Genomic DNA, 17,281 nt, shown 5'->3' on the forward strand with positions numbered 1-17,281 from the left:
ATTTCTTCAGGCACTGCCACCCCACTTGTTTGTTTGTTTGTTTGTTTGTTTATTTTTGAGACAGGGTCTCTACAGAGCCTTGGCTGTTCTGGAAATCATTTTGCCTCCCCTTGAGTGCTGGGGTTAAAGATGTGTGTCTCCATGCCCTGCTTAGGTGCTGGGGTTAGAGATGTGTGCCACCATGCCCTGCTTGTCCTTTGTTTTTTGAATTACGGTTATCCCGTGTTCCTCATTAAGCACTCACACTTATTGTCTTTGATGAAGTAGCAAAAGCTATTAATTATATTAAACCCTGACTCTGAATATACACAGCCTTTTTAATACTCCTTGAGAAGCTGGGGGTTACATATAAGGCACTGTCTAATAGTAGTCTTACCTAAGAATACATACATCTGGCTGTTGTGCTACACACCTGTAATTCTCCAGTACCGGAGAGACGAGGCAGGAAGAGTCCGTCTCCAGTCCAGCCTGGGCTACATGAGTCTGTTTTAGCGAACCAAATAACCCCGAATCAAACCAAATCATTTTCCCACTCCTCCAAAGACATCCTGTTGTCTGTGTTCCTGTCTCTCCAGATTACAAGTTAGTGGACCTACCTACCTAAAGTATTAACTAGTGTAGTTGGGGTTAGTTGCCTTAGTCACACTGATTTACAATGATAAAACATTCATCATAGCAATTCAAGCTAAGAAGTCACCAGTGGACAGAGGGCGCTGCTGTACACACTGCGGCTGCAGAAAGCCTGGGTGTGGTGTCTGTCTGCCTGCGCCTCTCTTGGCCTCCTAGGGCTCCTGCACATACCTGGCAAACACTCACAAGTACAAATAAACCTTATTTAAAATCTTTAAAAAATTAAAAAGAAAATACTTTTAGTCTAAAGGGGCATAAACAGCCTGTGTCTTAGGCTAAGTCCAGTCAGCTCTAAAATCACTTCACACGCTTCACACGCTTCATTCCAGAGCTCACCTCTGAGCGGATAGATACCCAGCAGCGCCGACACACCAGCTAGGGTTTTTAGTAAAGAGGTGGGCTAAGCTTCAAGTTAGTGAAGTATCTGCTCAGGGTTTCTGAGGATTGCATTTAAGTAAATCTCCCTTTCTTTTTGAGTTGTGTATGCACACACACGCTCATGAGTGCAGGGGCCCACAGAGGCCAGAAAAGGATGTCGGGTCCTCTGGAGCTCAAGTCGGAAGTGATTTTTCGCTGCCTGATGTGAGTGCTGGGAACTGAACTCAGTCCTGAGCCGCATCTCCAGCCTTCTCTCTTGCTTATCTTTTTAGGCAAGATCTCTGACCAGTCCAGGCTACTCTCCTGCCTCCTCTTCCTGAGCTAGGATTGCAGCCATCACACCCAGTGCCCTCGGTTTTTTGTTTTTTTTCTTCCTTTCCTTTCCTCTTTCCTCCCCTCCCCTCCCCTCCCCTTTCCTTTCCTTTCCTTGGTTGGATTTGGAACCAGGCTTGGTCTACATCGATTGATTTTTATTTTCCTGGGCTTTGTTTTTAAATAGAACTGTAGTTTTGTTTTAAACAGTCAACGGTAATTTTTTTTGTTAATTTGCAGAATATAAAAATGAAATCAGCATTTTTATTTGTAGAAACAGGAAGAATATTTGTTCCTGTAACATGGGCAAATGATGTCTCTAGCAATCCTGTAATTACAGTCATCTGATTAACCAGCAGAGGAACCGAGAGCAGAAGTCCTGAGTGGCTCAGCTTCTCGGGCAGAACACTAGGGACTCCCTGGAGAACTCTTCTCCCATCGTGAGAATTAGTTCTTCCTGGAAACGCAACGGTTGTTGGCAGTAGAGCAGTCGTGTGGCTCACTCTCCATCTGCTGTAAGAGCCATAGAATAGTGTGTGATGTGTGTGTATGGTGTGGTGTGGTAGATTGTGTATAAAATGTGTGTATGTATAATGTGTGCTTTGTATAGTGTATGTATATAGTATATGTGTGTGTGTATACATATATATATACATATATACACACACATGCATACACATACTCCACACAGTATGTATGTGTGGTGTGCTGTGTGGAGTATGTGTATGCATCGTGTGTGCACACACAGTGGGTGTGGGCTGTGCATGTGGATTGAGTGGTGTGTATGTTGCGAGTGGTTTGGCTGAGGCGCTTCCTTTCTGTGATGTTTCAGCTCCTCTCCAGCACAGCGTTTACGGCTTTGTGAGGGGACATGGACAGTGTGTTTAGCTGTTGTGTGAGGTTGCTAGTTTAAGAACGTCTAGAGACTGCTATAGTCTCTTTAGACATTTTAATGATTAAAGCACAGGGTGTGTTTGTTTTGTTTTCAGTCTTCTGAGCTGGCTGCTTGGATATAAAGAATCTACTAATGAGTCAGCCTTTGGCAACTCAGAGTCATTCTTAAAAAATCAAGCACAAAACACAACACAGCACAACAGAAAACAGCTTTTTTCCTTTCATTCTATTTATTATTTATAAGATTTATTCATTTCATATGTATGAGAGTTTTGCTTGTATGTATGTATATGTTTGTATGAGTGTATGTATGCAAACCACGTGCATTTCTTTTGCCTGTGGAGGTCAGAAGAAGGAATTAGCTCCTCTAGAGCTGCAGTTAGAACTAGTCTGAGCTACCATGTTGTGTTGGTAACTGAGGGCAGACAGGGAGTGTCTCAATTCCTCAGCTATTTCTCTAGCTCTTCGCTTTTTGAAGGAGTCTCACTGTGTAACCCTGACTGGCCTAACTGAACGCACCCTGTGACCATTCTTGCCTCTGTCTCCTCGGTGCTGAGCGTCCAGTTGCAAGCCGCCACACCTGTTCATAGCTCATGATTTGTCTCCCACACTCTTTCAGTGAATCACAAAGAAACCTTATATGAGAAGTATTAAGGATTTTGTTGAGGGAATTTTTTTTCACTTGGGGTTTATAACACATTACTTAAAAAGGAGTTGACTGGCTGGAGTTAGGCTACAGGATTGTTGGCTTTATTTATTTATATGTGAAAGTAAAATAATTGGGTTAGAGAGATGGCTCAGCGGTTAAGAGCATCGACTGCTCTTCCAGAGGACCTGAGTTCAAATCCCAGCAACCACATGGTGGCTCACAACCGTCTGTAATGGGATCCGATGCCCTCTTCTCGTGTGTCTGAAGAGAGCAAGAGAGCAGTGGTGGAGTATGTATACTCATATGTATAAAATAAATAAATCTTAAAAAAAAAAGGTAAAATAATTTGTATCATTTGTATCTATTGTAGAAGGCACATAACCTGGCCATGTCACAGTGTCATGCAGAGACAGTGCTGTGGCCTTTGTCACTCTCACAGATGTCAGACGGGAAGCACTGGAAGCAGCACTGTCCCCATAGCCACACTGGCTGAGATGGCTCCTATCTCTCCCCCATAGCCACACTGGCTGGGATGGCTCCTATCTCTCCCCCATAGCCACACTGGCTGAGATGGCTCCTATCTCTCCCACATAGCCACACTGGCTGGGATGGCTCCTATCTCTCCCATAGCCACACTGGCTGGGATGGCTCCTATCTCTCCCATAGCCACACTGGCTGGGATGGCTCCTATCTCTCCCCCATAGCCACACTGGCTGAGATGGCTCCTATCTCTCCCACATAGCCACACTGGCTGGGATGGCTCCTATCTCTCCCACATAGCCACACTGGCTGGGATGGCTCCTATCTCTCTCCCATAGCCACACTGGCTGGGATGGCTCCTATCTCTCCCCCATAGCCACACAGGCTGGGATGGCTCCTATCTCTCCTACATAGCCACACTGGCTGGGATGGCTCCTATCTCTCCCCCATAGCCACACAGGCTGGGATGGCTCCTATCTCTCCCCCATAGCCACACAGGCTGGGATGGCTCCTATCTCTCCCCCATAGCCACACAGGCTGGGATGGCTCCTATCTCTCCCATAGCCACACTGGCTGGGATGGCTCCTATCTCTCCCCCATAGCCACACTGGCTGGGATGGCTCCTATCTCTCCCATAGCCACACAGGCTGGGATGGCTCCTATCTCTCCCCCATAGCCACACTGGCTGGGATGGCTCCTATCTCTCCCCCATAGCCACACAGGCTGGGATGGCTCCTATCTCTCCCCCATAGCCACACAGGCTGGGATGGCTCCTATCTCTCCCATAGCCACACTGGCTGGGATGGCTCCTATCTCTCCCCCATAGCCACACTGGCTGGGATGGCTCCTATCTCTCCCCCATAGCCACACAGGCTGGGATGGCTCCTATCTCTCCCCCATAGCCACACTGGCTGGGATGGCTCCTATCTCTCCCATAGCCACACAGGCTGGGATGGCTCCTATCTCTCCCACATAGCCACACTGGCTGGGATGGCTCCTATCTCTCCCCCATAGCCACACTGGCTGGGATGGCTCCTATCTCTCCCACATAGCCACACTGGCTGGGATGGCTCCTATCTCTCCCACATAGCCACACTGGCTGGGATGGCTCCTATCTCTCCCACATAGCCACACTGGCTGGGATGGCTCCTATCTCTCCCACATAGCCACACTGGCTGGGATGGCTCCTATCTCCCAGTTTGAAGTTGAATAAAATGAGTCTTCTTTCTTTTAATGCAATGTCTTTTTTGTGTTCTGAAATATTTTAAGTGACTGCTGGAGTACCTGATTTTGCAAATGGAAAGCTGGTGGGTTGTTGGAGGGTAATTAGCTCAATTAAAACATTTATAGGGCCAGGCAGTGGTGGCAAACGCCTTTAATCCCAGCACTTGGGAAGCAGAGGCAGGTGGATTTCTGAGTTTGAGGCCAGCCTGGTCTTCAGAGTGAGTTCCAGGACAGCCAGGGCTACACAGAGAAACTCTGTCTTCAAAAAAACAAAAAACAAACAAACAAAAAAGATTTATAGGAATAACAACTACAGAAAACAAGGGAACAAGTGTGTTTGCCCTGCCCTGTGTATGGTTAGAACAGAGGGGAACACAGCCAACGGTTTCTCCAGCTTAGCCTTAAACCAAGGCAGCCTCTCCGGTGCTGGCTGACCTTGCTTTCCTCGCTGTGCGCTGTGTTGCTTGCTCCTCTCTAACGGCGGTTGACTCTCAGGATGGTTTTGAATGCTCTGGCCCTACTTTTCATGTCCAGTGGGAACGATGTGGAGAAATGGAGCTAATCTCATCAGGAGGTTTGAAATGGTTGCTTTTCCAGTTTCTTGGGAGGAGTAAGTGTCCAGGGCCAAAGGTTGGGTACAAAGTGTGGGTCCCTGGCTGGACACTCTGCCACTGCTGAGCCGTTCTGCTTGAGTTCTCTTTTCCTTAACTCGCTCGCCTTCCAGGATTCCACGAGGACCGGTGCAGCAGCCTTTGGAGGATCGGCTCTTCCCACCTACGGTCTCTGCAGTCTATAGCACGGTGAGCATCCCGGTGGCTGGCAGGCTGGCTGTGAATGCAGTGCCTGGGGTGGAAAAGTCAACAAAATCCCAGTGAGATCAGGTGCATGTTACGTGACCAGGTAACCTTCACTCACATTGACATCTAAGGAGGAGACCTGAGGTGAACATTGTGTTGTGATCCACTGTAGTTCTACACCCGCCCTTTCCCTTCCCCCTTTCCTACATGTGGATTAAACCCTGGGGACATAGTACATGTGTGTACTAGATGCTCAGGCACGCCACCGCAATGACAGCCTCCACTGCCTTGGAAAGGTTTTTTCTTTTTTCTTTTTTTTTTTAAATTTAAATAAGTTGATCTTAAATTACCTTTTTTTTTCTTTCTTCCTCTTTTTTTTTTTTTTTTTTTTGGTATTTTGAGAGAAGGTTCCTTGGCTGTCCTGAAACTCTGTAAACTATAGACCAGGTTGGCCTTGACTTTATTGATCTATGGTCCATTTGCTTCTGTCTCTCATGTGCCACTACTATGTTGTAATGTGTATGCGTGTTGCCTACATGTGTGCAGTTCCCTTGGAGGCCAGAAGAGGGCACCAGATCCTCCTGGGCTAGTGTTACAGATGGTTAACACTGGTGTGGGTGCTGGGAAGCCAACCTGGGTTCTCTGGAGAGCAGCCAGGGGGTGCTCTTAACCACTGCACCTTCTCTCCAACCCCCAGATTGTAAATTTTTATTGAATATTCCTTTTTTAAAAAAAGCATGAGTGTTTCCAGGCACAGTGGAACACACCTATAATCTGAGCACTTAGGTGGTAGAGGCCAGCCTTGTTTACAGAGTGAGTTCCAGGTCACCCAGGGCTACACAGAGAAACCCTGTCTCGAAAAAAAAAAAAAAGAAAAGAAGAGAAAAAAAGAAAAATTTCAGTTTCCCCTTCGTAAATGAGTGTTTTGCCCCTCCCCTCCCTGGTTACATATAAAATTATATGCATCAGTATTGGGAAGTGAGTATAAGAGATTGATATCAATCGTGTTGAATGAGGAATCGATAAGAAAAGGCTCACTTTTCAGTCATAGGATGCGTTTGCTAAAGTGGTAAGTTCTCCCGTGAACCCATGAGAACTTAAGAGACTGAGTAATAGGTCCCATTCTTCCTGCCATCTCGCCCTGTGTTGTAACGGCTGAGTTCTGAGTCAGTGTCGCTCTTGGCCAGTATTAGAGAGTGAGCCCAGGGCCTGGGAAGTGCTAGGTAGTGCCTGCCACTGAGAAGAGTTTGGGTATGTTGTCTTTAAACAGAAGAAAGGCTTCACGTAGTTTAGGTGTTTGTATTAAATGCTTTGGTAGAATACAGTAAGGTAAATGGGTAGAGATTTTCTTTGAAAAGGCATTTTAGGGTCTAGAAAGCCTGGAATGGCTGTGCACTCTGTAATGCCAGCACGTGGAGGCCAAGGCTGGAAGACTCTAGTCTCAGGCTAGCTTGAGGTACTTGGTGGACCCTTGCCCAGCGTGTGCACTGTTCTGGATTCAGGCGCCACACTGCCAGGAAAAGCAAGAGCAGTGGAGGCTAAAGACCTTGCAGTACAGAGCCCCTGAGATGGCCATGGGTGGCAGAGGCTTCAACGTGCACATGCTTGCATGGAGAGATGTTGGACTTCCGTCATGAGATTACACAGGGAATTATGGGGTATAGGACATGAGATTACATTGGGGAGTTATGGGGTATAGGACATGAGGTTACATGGGGGAATTACGGGTTGTGGGACATGAGATTACATGGGGGAGTTATGGGGTATAGGACATGAGGTTACATGGGGGAATTACGGGTTGTGGGACATGAGATTACATGGGGAATTATGGGGTATAGGACATGAGATTACATGGGGAATTACAGGTTGTGGAACATGAGATTACATGGGGAATTACGGGTTGTGGGACATGAGATTACATGGGGAATTATGGGGTATAGGACATGAGATTACATGGGGAATTATGGGGTATAGGACATGAGATTACATGGGGAATTATTGGATGTGGGACATGAAATTACACAGGGAAATATTGGGCACATAGAGGTTTTAGAGCTTCATCCTGGTCTAATGGAATACAAAGGGAGGGTAAAGAGAAACAGAACCAATTGCCTTTAAATTGGCGCTATAGCTACAGCATGGGAATGGAGGATGGAGGCGAGTGAGACACAGGAGGGTCAGGAAAGACATTGGCCAGTTGGTGTCTTAGCCAGGTTTCCATTGCTCTGAAGAGATACCATGACCAAACTTCTCGAGACAAGGCTTCTTTGAATAGCTTTGGGTGACCTGACACTAACTCTGTAGACCAGGCTGCCCTCAAAACTGAGATCCCCTGCCTCTGCCTCCATAGTACTTGGAGTAAAGGCGTGCGTCACCGCATCTGGCCTTGACTGAAGCAACTCTTACAAAGGCAAACATAATTGGGGCTGGCTTATGGTTCAGAGGTTTAGCCCGTTGTTGTCATGGCAGTGTGAAGGCAGGAGTGCAGGCATGATGCTGGAGGTGAGTTCTATACCTGCATCTGTAGGAAGCCAGGAGGAGACTGGATTCCTTACTGGGCAGAGCTTGAGTGTATGTGTGACCTCAAAGCCCCACCTCCAAAAAACAAACAAAGCCACACTTCCTCCAGTAAGGTCATAGCTCCTAATAGTGCCATTCCCTGTGGGCCAAGCATTCAAACCCATGAGTCTATGGGACGAACCTAATCAGAAGTCCACAGTTGTACAGACACAGATGGTTGTGTTGTACCTTGGCAGGGGAGTAAGGAATGTTTATCGTCTCCTATAATAAAGTCAGTAGGCTATGAAGATGTCTTGACTGTGCTGTGTAAGAGAAAGTGTGTCATTTCTTTGGAGTCTGACTTGAGGAAGCTAGTCCTGTTGGTCCTGTCCATTGGGGGGTCATTCTGAGAAAGATTTATTGACACAAGTCACCTTCCTGTAAGCAAGTATTACTTTGGTATTAGAGCATTAGGTGATTTTCATATTTTTGCTGTTATAAAATAGCTGAATTTTATAATTCCTGTGTTTTGGATGATTTTTATAGAATATATTTCTGAAAATGAAATTAATACATTAAGAACAAGTGTGTTGCCCATATGTGCCTGTAATCCCAGCATTAGATTGTGTGTCTGTGTCTGTCTGTCTGTCTCTAAGGCAAGGCCAGCCTGGGATTCATGGTGAAGTATCCTAAAACATGTTATTAGGATTCCTCATGAGTAAGACTTTGACAGTATGTACACTCACACTTGGAAGACAAGTCCATGAGAACTCTGAGATTGACGGGATGACCGTGAGGGAGGCTGCTGCCACCTGAGCCTTCTTACCTTGCACAGAGGTGCTTGACTGTCAGGTGTTGGTTTGTTTGTGAGTTATTTGACTTTTACTACTTAGAGTTGCTGTGGTACACTCACCATGTGCACATTGTATATTGTGCTTCTCCTAGGAGGAGGAGGAGGAACTTCAAGCATTAGCAGCTCTCCTGAAATACGATGTTCTCAGCCTGCTGTGCTAGCTCAGGTCTTTCTTCTCAGTACTCCAAAGGCAGAGGCACGTGGATCTCTGAGTTGAGGCCAGCCAAAGCTTCAGCGTGAGGCCTTGTCTCAGAAATCAAACCCAAAACAGCAGCAGTAACAGGAATAGCGATGTTGTTTTCTTTTGTATGTTTTTTTTGTTTTGTATTTCTGGTTTCTATACTCTAGTTCTTGCTCCATTGCCTAAGTGGTCTAATCTGTTGGGTGAAGCAGTCCTGCTGCCTTAGGCTTCCTACTAGCTGGTTTCTTCTCCAGTTTAAAAATGACATTTATTTATTAGACTTTGGGACAAGGCTTTACAGTGTATCCCTAGCCGTCCAGACTTGAGATATAGACTAGGCTGGCCTTGAACTCACTGCGCTTTGCCTGCCTGTGCCTCTGGAGTGCTGGCATTTTTAATGAATTATTTATAATCTTTCTTGTTTGTTAGTTTGTATGTTTTACATGAGTGGTACTTTCTATCTCTGGCTGTCCTGGAGCTTGCTCTATATGCCAGACTGGCTTAGATTTACGGAGACCCTCCTGCCTTTGCTTCCTGAGTGCTGGGATTAAAGGCATGTCCTGCCATGCCTGGCAAAGTATTTACATTCTTAATAGTTTCCCACTCATCACTTTTACAGTACTGTGCACATTCTTGCTAGTGAGGAGAGAGCTATGTGACTGGATGCCCTCAGTCGTTAGTCCCCATCTCAGCAACAGGATTTTGTGTCTGGTCATTATTTTTCTGTAGGTTCTTTCGGCCTACGTCTCTGTCGTCCTCTCCTGCCTTGGCACGTGGTGCACATATGCCATGTGGTGCCCATATGTCACTGGGATTGAGTTGGTTAAATTCCTTGAAAGGCAGTAGTACTCCTGGCCAATGTTTAAAGCCCACACTCTGCGTTTGTAGTGGCTGCTTTCCCCTAGATTAGGAGTAGTCATTTCAGGTGGAAGCTCTGCTGCTCATCAGAAGGAAGCCAGGGTTGGACAGACCTCTGCAATGCCTTCTTATGTTAGCTGGGTTCTTTGTATTTAGTTATTTTAACTTGGTTTATACAAATTTGTCTTTGAAGTATTTATCAAAGATAAATCAAATTTGAGGGATTGGTCCTATTAATGAACCATGAACATTCAAACAAGTACTTGAAAAACTGTAACAGTGCAGTGTACAAGGTAGAGAGAGGCACTGCCACACCAGGGCACTCAGGAGGCACTGGCTCTCTGTGGTGTGTTCATTGATAACTTTCAGGAGTAGGAGCTGTGAGATAAGCCTGCCGTGCATAGCATATAATTTTGTCTTCTGTATTAAGAGAAATTTAGTTTTCTGACTATTAAGCTAGTGTGTGATGTGATTGCAGTCATACTTAGTAATTGAATAACAACTGCTCTCAGGGCAGAAGTCTCTTTCGAATAACTGGAAACTTGCTTATGAGAGAGAGACTCTGTGTGCTAAGTTGCTCTTTAAGATTAGAGAATGTCTTTGATGCTGTCAGCTTTGATCCTTATAAGCAGTTTGCACTTTATATATCATTTAGGTCCTGCTTCTCGTATCTTGTAGCTGGATGGAATGTTTAGAAAGATCTTGTTTCCACGATTTTTCCTATAGCCGCTGCATATTGAGTAGGTAGGCTGGCAGTGGTAGTCCTACTGCCGAGGGACGTGAACTTGCTCCGTCAGGTCTTGGAGCATCCAGCCACGTGGAAGTTGGCTTGCCTGTGCTGTCTCCCCATCGAATAACTGTCCATTGCTTTTAACCCAGTTGGGGCAGTGGTTTGTTGGCACCGTTTGCTGAGCTGAAGCTTACGTGCAGTGCACCTTAGGAAGGGCAGGCATGAGAACCCAGGAAACACTCAGTGAGAACCCGGAGACTCTTAGTGCGTGTGTCTTAGACAGGCCTCAAACTCAGGGCAGCCTTCCGGTCTCAGCCTGCTGTCTTGGGCCTCTTTATAACCCACTTACACACTCACACTCTCTCACTCCCCTCCCCCCTTTCTGAGTGTGTGTGTGTGTTCATTCCATGTGCGTGCACACGCATGTTTGTGTGCTGAAAGTGCCCGGACTGAACCTGTGTTTGAGCTTGTTGAAAGCAACTGTTGCTTTTTCCTTTTTTGTTTAGTTAGTTTGTTTTTAAGATATGTTCTTTATATGATATAGCGCTGGCTGCCCTGGAACTCACTATAGAGCAGAGAGCTGGGGTTATAGCATGTATAACTGTTCTCAGTTCCTACCTTGTCGTTTGAGAAGGTCTCTCATTTGAGCCCAGGACTCACTGTTTGGCCTTGACTGGCTGGCCAGGAAACTCTTGGAGTGCCTGTTTTTGTGCTGCCTATGTTGGCTTCAGATGTGTGCCAGCATGCACTGCATTTATGTGGGTACTGGGGATCCAAACTCGGGTCTCGTGATTGCACGCTCTCCACCAATCGTGATTACTGTCTCTGTAGAGTACTCTGTCCCTGCACCTCGGGACTCAGAGTCTCAGTATTAACAATCTAGATCTGCTTTTCTGCCTGTCTTTGTAACTGCTAATTAATGACATTTATGAAAGTTTACATTCTTTGTTAATATTTAATGTGGCTTTCTCATTAAATGTTAAATCAGAGAGCTAATTAAAATATTATTTAATATGGATTTGCTTGATTTTTCCTCTTTCAGAAGAAGGATTAACCATGGAGATGTGAAGGCGTGCTCTCTCTGCTGGTAAATGCCAGCTAGGAATGGCTTTCAGCTCTCAAGCAGGAGTAGGGAGAATCTGCGCCAGGGCGCTTTGCTTTGGTAGAATGCTGCTTTAGCCTGTGGAATATTCCACCCCCTGCGCCATTTTATAAAGTGTCCCGAGAATCATTGCTCAGAGGCAGAGCAGCTCCATGGAGCAGTAGCGGTCAGACAGGGCCTCGAAGTTGGATGACGGTTAGTGCCGTGCCAAATGAAGGTGCATTATCTGGGCAATAGTTGTATCATCATCAGCTAGGGGCAGGATGGAGGGACCATCTTTAACTGTAATTGGGACCTTGCTTTTGTGAACATGTCTTGCTACTGGGACTCTGCCAGCCCATTGTGTTTCCTGTGACGCTAGATCCCAGTTCATGGTTGAGCCCTTGCTTAGTGGCTGGCTCTGAGGTAGGGCCCGAACACTCAAGGCTGAGTATGTATGTAGGTGTGAACTATTTGTGTGACTGTTCCAATCCCATATAGAACTTTCTATAGAAGGGCATTTTATTTCTTTAGTTTTTACAGATTCTAAATATCCATTAGATATGTTAATTTTTAGACCTGTAAAACCACTGGTACAATTTTGTTTTATTTTGACACAGGGTTTCTCTGTGTAGCTCTCTGTGTAGCTGTCCTGGAACTCAATTTGTAGACTATGTTGGCCTCAAACTCACAGAGATCCACTTGCCTTTACCTCCTGAGTGCTGAGGTTAAAGGCGTGTGCCACCACTTACATAGCGTGCATTTTTATTCTTTCAAGATGAATTTTTATTTTATTTTTTAAAGATTTATTTATTTTATGCATGTGAGTACACTGTAGCTGAACAGATGGTTGTGAGCCTTCATGTGGTTGTTGGGAATTGAATTTTTAGGACCTCTGCTCATTCTGGTTAACTCTGCTCACTCAGTCTCTGCTTGCTCAGGCCCAAAGATTTATTTATTATTATACATAAGTACACTGTAGCTGACTTCAGATGCACCAAAAGAGGGTGTCATATCTCATTACGGGTGGTTGTGAGCCACCATGGGATTTGAAATCAGCACCTTTGGAAGAGCAGTCAGTGCTCTTAACAACTGAGCCATCTTGCCAGCCCCTCAAAATGAATTTTTAAAAAATATATATGTATGCATGGGTCTATGTGTCTGAGCCATGTGTATGGCCTGATCTGCGGAGGCCAGAAGAGGGCATTAGATCCCCTGTAACTCAAGTGGTTGTGAGCTTCCCTAACATGAATGCTGGGAACAGAATTTGGGTCCCTCTGGAATGAAAAGAATAACAAGTATTCTTAACCTCCAGACTATTTTTTCAGCTCCTCCATTCTTATTTCTTTGTTTAATTTGCTTCTTGACCCAGGTCCCTGTAGTCCTGGCTATCCTGGAGCTTGCTGTATAAACCACTGTGGCCACAAGCTCCCAGAGATGTTCCTGCCTCTCCCTCCCATACTGGAACTAAAGCTGTTCATCATCACATTCCTTTCAATAAGCGTTTCTTTAATAATATAACTTGGAAGCCATATGAAATAATTATTTAAGCTCCCTTAAACTTTGAAAGTCCTGTTCAGAGAGATGTGTGTGTGTCTGCCTCCCATGAAGTTTATACACATGCACATGCGCACACATGTGAAAGAGGCATAGTATTGAAATGTATGATTCTGATAGGTTCTGGCTTTTGGAAGAGAAATTATTACAGTGTATCTGGACGTTGGTCATCTGGCGTGCTAATTGTGTTCTTGTACAAGGTGCATCATCCCAGCAGGAAATGTTTGGCCCAGACAGGGTTTGTTGGGCATGATTCTTTCCTCCTGTTTGTTTCTTTGTTTGTTTTTAAAGAAGGGACCCACTAAGTAGACCTGGATAGCCTGGAACTTGTTAGGTAGACTAGGCTGGCCTTGAACTTGCTGAGATCTGTCTGTCTCTAACTCCCAAGTGCTGGGATTAACAGGCATGCGTTCTCTTCGCCACCTGGGCGCCTCCTGTCATGCCCTGGGTGGGTTCCATAGAAGAAAAAGAAGAGGAGGAGGAAGTAGAAAAGGGGGTTCTCTTCCTCTACTTAGACCTGACTGGAAACACAGAACACCTCACAGCAGGGAAGAACAGTGGAGAGACTTGGAAAAGAGAAATAGTTTTGACGTCTGCTGAAAATAAAAGCTGGCAACACTTAACAAAAGCTGACTCCTGTCCCAGATGACACAGATAGCTCATGTGTGTCCTGCCATAGTCTGCTTGTGTCATGTTTGAAGTACCCGCTTCGAGGTACTGTGCCTTTAAACTGCTTATCCTAAAGGGAAGGAGAGAATGGAGTTCTGGTAGAAGGACGCCAACAGTGCCCTTCCATTGTTTTGAGGTTAGCAAAATATGGATGCCCAGCCATGGAGGCACACTGTGGAGTTGAGGAAACAATCTCTTGAGATGCGATTTAGCTTGAAATTGTGCACAAGACAGAAACTATATAATTGAAAAGGGTACATAGGCTTGTGGCATTGGAACATAATAGGGGACTTAAAAAACAATGAAATAGTATGTTGTTTGGATTTTGGCGTGAATTGTAAGAGTGAAGTTGTAGCTTCAGTGCATGCTGATAGTGTACCCGACTGCTCTTCCGCAGGTCCTGAGTTCAATTCCCAGCAACCACATGGTGGCTCACAACCATCGGTAATAAGATCTGATGCCCTCTTCTGGTGCGTCTGAAGTCAGCTACAGTATACTTTTTTTTTTAAAGATTTATTTATTAATATATGTAAGTACACTGTAGCTGTCTTCAGACACTCCAGAAGAGGGAGTCAGATCTCATTACGGATGGTTGTGAGCCACCATGTGGTTGCTGGGATTTGAACTCTGGACCTTTGGGAGAGCAGTCGGGTGCTCTTACCCACTGAGCCATCTCACCAGCCCAGCTACAGTGTACTTATGTATAAAAAAAAAAAAAAAGAATCCGGGCAGCAGGCGGTGGTGGCGCACGCCTTTAATCCTAGCGCTTGGGAGGCAGAGGCAGGCGGATTTCTGCGTTCCAGGACGGCCTGGGCTACACAGAGAATCTGTCTTGAAAAAAGAAAATCTAATTTTTTGATTTGCTTATTTTATGTGTATGAATGTTTACCTGTACATATGTGTGTGCACTGTGTATGTGTATATGTGTGCATGGTGTCCTTGGAGATCAGAAGAAAGTGTCCCATCTTCCAGGATTGGTTATGAATTCGCCATGTGCCTGCTGGGTATTGAACCCAGGTCCTCTACAAGATCAACAAGAGATCTTAACCACTGAGCCACCTCCAACATAGCTACACCAGTGCTCAAACCTGGGTCTCTCACTGGATGACCTACATTCTCGGTGTTGTATGGCCTACTTACAAGATTCCTCGAATAAATGTTTACCGTCTACATTGTTTGTGTTTTAAGTCATTGTTTAGAATGTAACGATCCATGACTAAACCTCAGAATGGGGACTTGGTTACAGTTCTTCTGTGACACAAGCTATTCCAAAGCAGTCTGTGATTTTGATAGTATCTTTGAATTTATTATTTGTTGTTGAGTTCTGCTAGTATCTTGGAATTAAGACCCAGTACCTTGGATCAGTTATGTAACTAGGTTATTAGCAATGGAAAATCAGCAGAAAAAGCAAGCTTTAAATATAAAACTCACATTTTCAGATGGGATCAGATTCCCAAGCAGCCCTTAACTGTATTTACAATTGCCTTTTGGTACTCGAGCGCTCTGCCCTCTGGGAAGCCTAGACCCTCCACAGTGGGTTTCAGAACTTAGCAAAGAGAACATGGTGTCTGTGTTACATGGACACAGCTCTGGAACCCAGCACTTGGAAAGCTTAAGCAGAAAGATTATTGTAAGTTTGAGGCCAGCCTGGGCTACCTAATTACAGTTTACTCTGGCCATGTTGTGAGACCCTTGATTCAGAAATCCCAAATCATAGTAAACAAAAACAACAGCTCAGTTGTTGTCACATCTTTGGACTACAGGGATAACAGAGAAAAAAACCCAACAGCAACAAAAATCAAAAACAAGCCTTCAAACTGTAGATAGTCCTTGGAAAAGACCCAGCATCGTCGTCATCCACGTGCAGTGTGTGCCTGCTCTGTGTGCAGTGTTTCTGAGTGATTGGCCAAAGTAGGATTGACAGCCTCCTCATCCGTCTCTTCAGGGCAGTTAGCTCCAGTAGGTTAAGGGCAGACTCTCAGGTCACTTGTCTGGGTTACTGTCAGCAGTAGAGCTATTCCATGCTGGCTGCTCTGTGCTCTAAGGTTGCCCAGGCCACCTCAGGTGCTCATGAGTTGCTAAGCTAGATAAATCTTATCCCTAAGTAGCCATATGATAGGCTGTATGGTTTGTTGAATTAATATCATAGTGTAATGGTAGTTATATTTACATGGTCAAGAGACCACTTGGTGGCAAGCAGGCCACAGTGCTCTGTGAGTTTGTCCATGAGGATGGACGGACAGATGAGGAGAGCTGGGCTGCTGTTGCCATGCAGGACAGCCAGGGCACGGGACTGCAGGTGTGAATGTGCCCCCTTTGCTCGCTCGTTGGCATTTTGGGGGCATTTTTTTGGCTTTTTTATTTTGAGGAAGGGCGATGGTCAAATTTTGCTGTGGCGTCTTAGGCTGGCCTCAGTCTGGCCTTATGTCCCAGGCTGTTGTCACACTTGAGGTCACGTGCCCACTGTGGCATCACGTGTGTGATTTTATAGACAGTGTGGAAACTGTCAAGTTCCAAATGGCAGGTTTGAAATATGTGCTTCCTAGAAAAATAGAAATCTAGATTAAAATATAAGGAAGAAAGTGCTGCACCCCATGGCTAGCAAGCTGATAGCACCTAGTTTTGTATCCCCCACCTTGGCCTGGTGAGGTGGCTCAGCAGCTAACCGTACAAGTCAGGCAACTTGAATTTGATCCCAGATCCTCATAACTTTTGAAAGTTCTTCTCTGAGTGCTACAGGGTAGATGCCAGGTGCTTAGACTCACACACATACTGAATGCCCCCTCCCCACACAAAAACTTTAACATTTTAGATAGACATCTTGCATCTGTCTGTGTGTCCATCCATCGAATTAGAGGTGTGCTTTCATGTCACCTAAAGTTAGGGACTGAATGAGCCTCAGACCAGCACAGTTGGGGACCATAACTGCTTTTGTTGTTTATTGTCCCACAGTTAATCATTTTGAGACAGTGTCGTGGAGCCCAGGGGTGACCTTGAACTCATCTTCGTAATGTGTCTCCCAGGAGCTGGAGAAATGGGCCTGGACCACCATACCCAGTTGATGTGCTGCCAGGATTTGACCCCAGGCTTTGTGGCATGCCAGACAAAAGCATTCTTACAGCCTTTTCCCTGTTCTCGTGAGACAGCCTGTCTGTCTAGCACAGCCATCTCTGCACTCAGAATTCTCCTGCACACTCCTCCAGACGGCTGGGATTATATTGTAGACAGGCGCCATCACTCGGGGATGTCCTGAGAATCTGGACAAATGTGTCATGCGATTCTCAGAAAAGCCATGTCACCTACGGAGCTCTCCCTGGGCTCTGCAGTTCCCTCCTCACCCATACCCATCTGTCTTTTCGTAAAATGCTTGGTACAGTTCTAAGTTTCATGTCAGAATAGTTAGACTAGTTTTTGTTTTAGGATTTGGGGGAGGTTTGAGAATATGCTTTAAAAGTTTAGCAAGCGATAGTTTAACCGGCAGTACTCGTG

At 45.5% G+C, this 17,281-nt stretch overlaps 1 protein-coding gene across 55 annotated transcripts in view; it reads left to right on the plus strand.

Moving 5' to 3' along the window:
- Eif4g3 (eukaryotic translation initiation factor 4 gamma, 3) overlaps positions 1–17,281 on the plus strand; it is a 215,308-nt gene that overhangs the window by 48,273 nt on the left and 149,754 nt on the right. For 52 of the 55 annotated variants that reach the window (XM_017320161.2, XM_006538775.4, XM_006538770.4 and 49 more), the window contains one exon: positions 5,292–5,367. The exons of the other annotated variants lie outside the window; for them this stretch is intronic. In XM_017320161.2, coding sequence (XP_017175650.1) covers positions 5,292–5,367 — 76 coding nt within the window. The remainder of the gene's footprint in view (positions 1–5,291; positions 5,368–17,281) is intronic. 55 annotated transcript variants of the gene reach the window in all.

The sequence above is a fragment of the Mus musculus genome, chromosome 4 (genome assembly GCF_000001635.26).
Source record: "Mus musculus strain C57BL/6J chromosome 4, GRCm38.p6 C57BL/6J".
Lineage (NCBI taxonomy): Eukaryota > Metazoa > Chordata > Mammalia > Rodentia > Muridae > Mus > Mus musculus.